This window comes from Hylobates moloch, unplaced genomic scaffold (genome assembly GCF_009828535.3).
Source record: "Hylobates moloch isolate HMO894 unplaced genomic scaffold, HMol_V3 SCAFFOLD_18, whole genome shotgun sequence".
NCBI classification, from domain to species: Eukaryota; Metazoa; Chordata; class Mammalia; order Primates; family Hylobatidae; genus Hylobates; species Hylobates moloch.
In genome coordinates, this window is record NW_026652293.1 from 45,110,330 (window position 1) to 45,119,412 (window position 9,083).

General features: G+C 42.4%; 1 protein-coding gene across 1 annotated transcript; it reads left to right on the forward strand.

The window, feature by feature from the left end:
- The first annotated feature begins 7,761 nt into the window (after positions 1-7,761).
- Positions 7,762-8,811, forward strand: LOC116457394 (GTP-binding nuclear protein Ran-like). Its single transcript, XM_032136579.1, is given in 1 exon segment — positions 7,762-8,811. A coding segment is annotated over 1 exon segment (651 nt). The 5' UTR covers positions 7,762-7,799; the 3' UTR covers positions 8,451-8,811.
- The last annotated feature ends 272 nt before the right edge of the window (positions 8,812-9,083 follow it).

The following is a 9,083-nucleotide window of genomic DNA, read 5'->3' on the forward strand; positions in this document are numbered from 1 at the left end:
ATCATCATTGAGTCGTGGAGAAGTTCCTGTTTCTTTTGGACAGGAATAGCATTTATAAGTCACAATTTGGGTGCTAGTTATGCTCACTGCCATGGGGTTGTAATTGCTTTTAGGCCCTTTTAGTAGGCAGAGCTAGAAAATATCTATTTTTAAAAATTCACGAGTTTAAACTAATAATTTTCAACTCAAATATAGCAATATATGGTTTAACTTAAGTTTATTGAATTTACATTCGGATCTCTTTTCTCCCATACTGAAAATCTTGGTTCTTGATAAAATTCGCATAAGTACTTACATGTTGTGTCCATAATATATTCTTATTCTCTTTTCACTGTCACTTGCATTCCAATATAATTTCTTAACTGGGAGTCAAAGGGGGAAAGTTCCAGCTGGCATAATGCTTGCTAATATTTGTCAGGTGCATATTAAGCGATGGGAAAATTTTAACTGGCCCATGTTTAAGTTGTTAAGTCATTTAATCCTCACACCAATCCCTGGAGATGGGTACTGTAATTATTCCCATGTTAGAATTGGGGAAGCCAATGAACCAAGAGGTTTAATACGTTGCTCAAGTTTACACAAATGGTAAGTGGTAGAGCTGGACTTTGGATAGACTAATCAGGCTGTAGAGCTTCTACTCTCAACCATGAAGAAACAGTGCCTGTATGAAGCCATCTGCTCTAGGTCATAGAAAAAGAGGTTGAGAAATCTAATATCCAAGGCTCTTCAGTCCACACCTACCACTTCTTTCTCCTTCAGTACTGACTAAACCTAATCCATTTTGTTCTCTATGCTTTGCTATTGAAGATTGTAGAAATTTAATAAGTACTTTCATATCTACTTGTAATCATTTATTCAGTAAACCAGTAACTCTGAAGACAATCTGATTTATATGTAGGCTAAACTGGAAACAAGGTTTATTTTTGTTGTATTTTTAGGAAACAACTGTACTAAATATAAACTTTTTTTTTTTTAGAACAAGCCCAACTACTATTCCACTACTGTACCAATCTCCTTTGATTTCATTAACTCTTAGAATTGAGTCTGGGTGGTTTAGGGGAAGTGCATAGAAGACTTGGGCCCTCATCATTTTAGTTTTCACATATGAGAAGTTGGGGGAAGCCCATCAGAGGCTCTGACCACAGGAGTGCTTTGGGGTTAGAAGATTCTGGGCCCAAGTTGTAGAGCAAGGGTATTTACTTAAAACTTGAAGCAGCATAGCTTAAGTGATACTGAGACTGTCCAGGGTAGCCAAGAAATATATTAGCCAAAAAGAAGAATGAAGCATTAAGGCAACCTGTTAAGGCAAAGAATGCAAAGAGAAAATAATAAGTCAGTAGTAGTAGCAGGATAGAATCAGGGACAAGTGTTGGACAAGAACAATTCTGAACTATGGTGGTGGATGAAAGAGAGAAGTGTGCTGAGTCTCATTTACATGATGTTTAGTGTGGATTTCCCAGTGGCTATGGCAGTTTAAAGCCTTGCTGCACTATCTCTGTCTCATCTCGGGCTGACTGGATCAGAATCTCCATTTTAGCAAGATTGTGGGAGATTGAGGAACACATTAGATTTTCAGGAGCACAGATCTAAGGGACTTTTCCAATGGCAACTGTGTGATTCAGGGAGGTCCATTTCCCACTGTGGGCCTTCAATTCCTCATTTGTAAGATGCAAGAGACACATTTAAGCTTCCAAAGTACTTCTTAACATTGGAATCTCTCTTGGACTGTGCTACGGATGCTGTGTCCTCCGTAGCACCAGGATAGAGCACAGTATGAAGGAGCTGGAGCATCTGGGTCCAGCCATGTTGGCAGAGCTCCCTGAGCCATCTTAGGTCATGAAGCCCAGGCCTGCCTTGCCCAGATGGCCCACAAGCTGGGCTGAGCCATATGGAGGCACCTCTCCATTGAGAGAGTTGAAATGCTCCCTGATCAGCTATCTACAGCTATCTAGGGGCTAAGTGACACAACCCAGATATGTGGGGAGTTAGCTCCCTGACGGGTGTACTTGACCAATGGGAGAAAAGAGACCAGGATGAGCAAGGCAGATGCATTTCTCTCCTTTATCCCTTCTGCAGAGTGCTCTGAGTTGTAGTGTCTGCTTGAAAACCTTCTGGAAAGTCATATCTGCTGAAGAACTGAACAAACCTTTGTAGAATGAGCATCTCTTTGCAGCTCATTGTGAAGAGCTGCATCACATCCAAGCATACCTCACGTTCATCCAAACATTTCTCCCTCACTTCTGCTTTCTTTGACACACTGGCCTTGCCTGGCTTGCACCTACAAAATGAATTACCAGCACTTTGATCCCTAACTCAGACCACTTTCTAGAGGGCAAAGTCTAAATTAAATGTCAAATACACCATGTTGTTTAATTGGGGGAAGTGCTGTCACCCCATTTTATAGAATATAGACAAATGATGAGTGTGAGTTGTTCAAGGCCACGTGATCAGCAAGTGCCAGAACAGGCTCTTTATCCTAAATCTATTGGCTCCGAATCCATGTACTTCTTTACTCAGATGTAATAACATGACAGTTTTCCCACTCAATCCTTACAACCACCCCCAGAGGATAGGGATTATTGCCCTCCACTTACAGATGAAGAAACCAAGGCTCAGAAAGTTATCAGATTTGCCCAAGATCACACAGAAATTAAGTGGTAGAACTCAGCCCTATTCAGAGGTCTGCATCATTACATAGCAGTTAACAAATCATTTGTGATATCCGTGAGCCTGTGCAAGGGTTCTGTCCCCATATTACTGTGACCTGCTCACAACCAAGCCTGATTAAATGATACAAAAATCACTGCGACAGAAAGCATTCTAATACACAAATCTTAGAAAAGAGGCTCAAAGTAATTTTTAAACGAGCTTTTCTTATGGTTATTACTCTAATTTCACCAAAATGTTTCCTATGGAGTTCTTCGTGGTAACAGCCTGTAGCAGTCTTGAGTTGTCCCCACACTCACTTCTACCCCACATACAAAGATAAACAATTGGAATTGTCAAAATGCAATAGATCAAATTCCATGGAATATATTTTGATATGATGACTTCAGATAAATACCAATATATCTGCACAGTCTTCCCTACCCACCCCTGTCTCTGATCCCCTTTCCGTGGATGGTACAGAATTATTCCAACAATCACTGGCTTTTATTCTTTAGCCACATTATTTGTGGGGAAAAATTATAGGAGGAAAAAATCTCCACCCCATCTGGGATGCTTGAAAATCTGCAGGTTTTGAAGTCTGGCCTGGGCTGGAAGAAAAATAAGAGGAAAATTACCTTGAAAATGGATTCAGAATACTTCATGAGAGCCATGCCGTCTCCCATGGTGCACCTGTGGAATAATTCCTTGTAGCCAACAGCTACAAATGAAACTGAAGCCACAGCAGATCATAGGAGGCCATGCTGATGGTCCCCTCACACTGATCACGAAAGTCCCCTTATGCAGGTTGATGGGGAACTGCATGTCAGCCTTTCTACTTGAGCTTTCCTCCATCTTTGTACTTAGCCTCATTGCCTGGACCAGTCCCCTATTTATTTTCCCTGCTTCCAGTGTGACCCTTCAAAATCTGATCATGTCATAAAATCCATTACCATCCCTTCAGGATAAAATCTAAATGCTTGAGTATCTCATAAAAGGCTAGCACTGACTCCTGCCTCACTTTGCAGCCTCCCTTGGTTTGCTTTATATTTTAGAAACATCAGGTGTGTGCAGGTTGGGAGAAGTTAAGCTGCAATAACGAACATAAGTTCAGTGGATTATGTCTTGCTTATGCTACATGTTCACTGGGTGTAGGCTGGGGCCTCTGCTTCATGTGTCTTTCATTCATGTGCCCAAGGTAGCAGGATCTCTACCTGCTACTCTTGTGCTGTCCAGCACAGTAGCTCCCAGATACATATGGCAACTGAGCATTTGAAATGGGGCTAGTCCAAACTGAGACGCTCTGTAAGTGTAAATTACACACAGCATCTCACAATGACTCAGTACAAAAAAAAAAGCTCATTGATAATTTATATATTGATTACATATTAAAATACTTTGAATATATTGGGTTAATATATTTTCTATATTATTAAAATTAATTTCACCTATTTCTCTTTACCTTTTATTTTAATATGGCTACTGGAAAATTTCAAATTAAATGTATGGTTTACATTATATTTCCAATGGACAGTGCTAGTATCTCTAGTCACATAATGGGTGGGTACTGACTCTAAAAGCCTTCCTTGCAGAAATGACAGTTGTCACTTCTATTCACATTTCATCAGCCAAAGCCAGTCCCAGGCCCTACCTAACTTTAAAACAGCCAGATAGTGCTGTCTTAACATGTGCTTGAAAGGAGAGGAGGTGAGGGGTATTCATCACCATCCCTGATGATTACCCATTAACTCTTAGTGGATTTCTGAACAGGGCATGGATGACTTTGACAGGCTATTGCTTTTGGCTAAAAGATCCTCCCTTCCCACATACATTTGGCCAACTCCTATCCCTCTTTTAGAAGGTGGCTCAAATGTAACTTTTACTGGAAAGTCCTCCTGGATCCCATCTACCCACCCACCCCAGCAACATACATACTTTGTGAAGGGTTGGTCACACTATTTTCCTGGCTGAATAGGACCTTAAACACCTCATCTAGTTCCAGAGGCTTTAAACTGCCACAGCTACCTGGGAAATCTACACTAAGCATCATGTAGATTAGACTTTAGCACGCTTCCTTCTTTCATCCACCACCTTAGTTCAGAATTGTCCTCCTTGTCCAGCATGTGTTCCTTAGTGACGTGTTTCTGCATCTGTTGCCATGACAAGTTCCCTGTGTCACCCATTGCTGTATCCCCAGCACCTCTCTCACTGCCTGGGCAAGGGAAAGCACTCAGAAGACACTGAATGAGCAAGTAGAGTGATGGGTTGTACAGCACTGTTACTCCTTTTCCATCTCTGTGTCCCATGTGAACTTTATGGCACCCATGAGAGGGAGGTTGTACCAGGTTTACACTTTCTAGTTTACAGATGACAAAACAGGATCAGAGTGGTACAGATACTTGTCTAAGTCACAGAGAAAGTGAATTGTAAAAGCAGCAAGAGAGCACAGGCTGCCTGACTTCTGTTCCAGTGCTTTTTGCTCAAATTGCCTCTTATTTCTCAGGTTATTCTTGAAATGGCAGATGGGGATTCTGTTTAATGAAACAAAAGTGACAATTCTTTCTTTCTTGGAGAGGAGATGGAGACAGGGTGTCACTCTATCACGCAGGCTGGAGTGCAGTGGTGCAATCATGGCTCACTGCAGCCTCAATCTCCTGGGCTCAAGTGATTCTTCCACCTTAGCCTCCTTGACTCACTGGGACTACAGGTGCACACCACCATACCTGGCTAATTTTTAAAGTTTTTTGTAGAGATAGAGTCTCACTATATTGTGCATTGTGTTCTTGAACTCCTGGTCCCAAGTGATCTTCCTGCCTCGGCTTTCCAAAGTGCTGGAATTACAGGCATCACTCACCATGCCTAGCCTGAAAATTCTTTCTATGTCCTTAACATTTTCTTTCCCAGTATTTCTCCATCCATCCATCTATTCACCCATTTATTTCACAAATATTTATTGAACACTTGCTATGAGCCTCCATGGACTGTCTTCTGGAACAAAGGCTCTTGAGTCAGAATGGATCAAGAAGCTCTTCCAGTTACTAACTGTAAGGTCATGGTGAATTTAACCATTCTTTGTCTTAGTTTCCCAGTAAAATGGGAATTCTAATGATTCTTTGTTCACAGGGCTGTGTTGAGGATTTTCTATGTTCTACTGCTGCTCTAACAAATAACGCAGACTTAGTACCTTAAAAATAACACCCATGTATAATCTCACAGCTCTGTGGCTTAGCCATGTCTCTGCCCTGGGCTTTACAAGGCTAAAATTGAGGTGTCAGTAGTCCTGTGCTCCATTTTGGAAGCTCTGGGGATGAATCTACCTCCAGGCTCATTTAAGTTGTTGACAGAATTTAGTTCCTTGTGGGTATAGGGCTGAAGCTGCTGTTTCCTTTCTGACTGTTGGCCAGGAGTTGTTCTCAGCCTCTAGGGGCCACTTGCATTCCTTGGCTTGTGGCCTCTTCGTCCATCTTTAAAGCCAGCAACATGTCAAGTCCTTCCTATACTTCGACTCTTTCTGACTTCCCCCTCTGCCTCATCTCTCCCACTTCCACCTGGAGAAAGTTCTCTACTTTCAAGGTCTTGTGTGATTAGATTAAGCCCATCCAGATAACCCCCCACCTCAAAATCTTTAACTTAATCACATTTGCAAAGTCTCTTTTGCCATGTAAAGTAATATTTACAGGTTCTAGGGATCAAGGTATGAACATCTTTGGGGGCCATTATTCTGCCTGCCATAAAGATTAAATGAACTAATGCATGTAATACACTTGGTAACATGTCTGGGCACATTGTAATTACTCAATAAGTGTTAGGTATTATGATTGCTATTGTTGTATTGTTATTACTTTTATCATTAGTGAGGCAGGGAAGGGAGTGTTACCCTACATTATGAATAAGGAAACAGAAAGGCAGAGATGTGACTTAACTAGTTCGCTCTGATGGTACGGTGCATCACTGGGTGTTCATCTTTGCATTCCCAGTGCCTAACATTGCATCTGGTAAACCATAAGAATCATTACTTTTTGATCACTTGCTGTGTTTCAGGTGCTTTGCAAAAGTGTTTTTTCACCAGCATAACAACCCTGGAAGGCATTCTTAACCCATTTTGTAGTGGGGAAATGGAGGGTGAGATGTATTAAGTAAGATCTCAAGGCCTGGAGCTCACAGGTAGTGAAACTGAGACTTGAACCGTAGTCAGTTTAATTGTAAACCCTGCCTCTTTCTGCCTCTGCATACTGACCCTCTGGTTTGCCTTATTCCAACAGGAGATATTCCTTGATCAGCCCCATCCCTTCAGCATTGCTATTTTTACTTTTTGATACAGATATGAGGTTCAAAGAGGGTAGATGACTCACTCAAGATCATAGAGGTACTAGATAGCAGAGATGGGATTTGAACCCAGGTTTAGCCTAATTCTGATGTCCTTGCTCCTTCTACCACTGTGCTGCTCAGGATATTTGCTGAGCTGGGGCTCAGCACCTAGGTGTTAAATGAATTAACAGCCCATTCTAGCCCTATTCCTGTCTTCGTATTTCACAGGAAAACAGCCAACAGGTGCTGTTGCTCTAGAGGATTCATGACTTGGGACAGTAGCTGCTTTTTTGAGGGCCGAAAGTGATGGACATTTTCCTCTGGGAATGAGAATTCTGTGAGGGACCCACACTGCTGGTGGTCTCAGCCTGCTTTTTCTTAGGACTTGACAGTGGGTCATTGCGGAGTTGCCCGTCCTGGGTGCTGGCAAGACAATTACTTGGGATTATTTTTAAAAGGCCAGCTAAAGACCAGAGGAAAAGGAGTATGGGAGGTGGCAAAGCCCTAGGGTTACCCACAGCTTGCCACCTTTTCTGTCTTATTTCTGTTTATGGAAATTCATTCAGTCTAAGGCCTCTGGTGCTTGCATGCAGGACAATAGTTTCAGGGGACTTTAGCCATCAAGAGGGCAAGAACAACTTGTAACTGCTGATTGACCTGAAAACATATTGGAGGGTTTGTTCGGGCAACATAAAAACATGATGTCATAAACATTTCTGACAATGATAATTGACACTTACCTTGGGTAACCCCATTTGCCCCTCTGATCCTCGGTTTTCTCATCCTTAAATATGGATAATACTCAGTCGGACGGGCGCAGAGATGCTTCTGGAAGGAACGCCGCGATGGCTGTGCAGGGAGAGCCCCAGGTCCAGTTCAAACTTGTATTGGTTGGTGATGGTGGTACGGGAAAAATGACCTTCGTGTAACGTCATTTGACTGGTGAATTTGAGAAGAAGTATGTAGCCACCTTGGGTGTTGAGGTTCATCCGCTAGTGTGCCACACCAACAGAGGACCTATTAAGTTCAATGTATGGGACACAGCCGGCCAGGAGAAATTCGGTGGACTGAGAGATGGCTATTATATCCAAGCCCAGTGTGCCATCATAGTGTTTGATGTAACATCAAGAGTTACTTACAGGAATGTGCCTAACTGGCATAGAGATCTGGTACGAGTGTGTGAAAACATCCCCATTGTGTTGTGTGGCAACAAAGTGGATATTAAAGACAGGAAAGTGAAGGCGAAATCCATTGTCTTCCACCGAAAGAAGAATCTTCAGTACTACGACATTTCTGCCAAAAGTAACTACAACTTTGAAAAGCCTTTCCTCTGGCTTGCTAGGAAGCTCATTGGAGACCCTAACTTGGAATTTGTTGCCATGCCTGCTCTCGCCCCACCAGAAGTTGTCATGGACCCAGCTTTGGCAGCACAGTATGAGCACGACTTAGAGGTTGCTCAGACAACTGCTCTCCTGGACGAGGATGATGACCTGTGAGAATGAAGATGGAGCCCAGCGTCAGAAGTCTAGTTTTATAGGCAGCTGTCCTGTGATGTCAACGGTGCAGCGTGTGTGCCACCTCATTATTATCTAGCTAAGTGGAACATGTGCTTCATCTGTGGGATGCTGAAGGAGATGAGTGGGCTTCGGAGTGAATGTGGCAGTTTAAAAAATACCTTCATTGTTTGGACCTGCATATTTAGCTGTTTTGGAACGCAGCTGATTCCTTGAGTTTCAAATATAAGACTGCTACAGTCACATCACAATATTCAGTGGTGAAATCTTGTTTGTTACTGTCATTCCCATTCCTTTTCGTTTAGAATCAGAATAAAGTTGTATTTCAAATATCTAAAAAAAATATGGATAATAATATCAAATGACTAGGGCTACTTGGGCATTAAATGAAAAAATGTAAGAACAGTGCATAAAACTGGGGCTAGCAGGGAGTAGAGGCTCAAAGTGGCGCTGCGATCCTTGCACAGGCACATCACCTGCTGCTGTGGGAGAACATGTGATGTGGGCAGGCTCACCCAGCAAATGAGAGGCAAAACAGGTGCTGGCTGTCTTAATTCCAGAGGTTCTAACGCAGTCTCCTGCTGACTGAATCCTCTTCTCTGAGCCTGTTCTTTC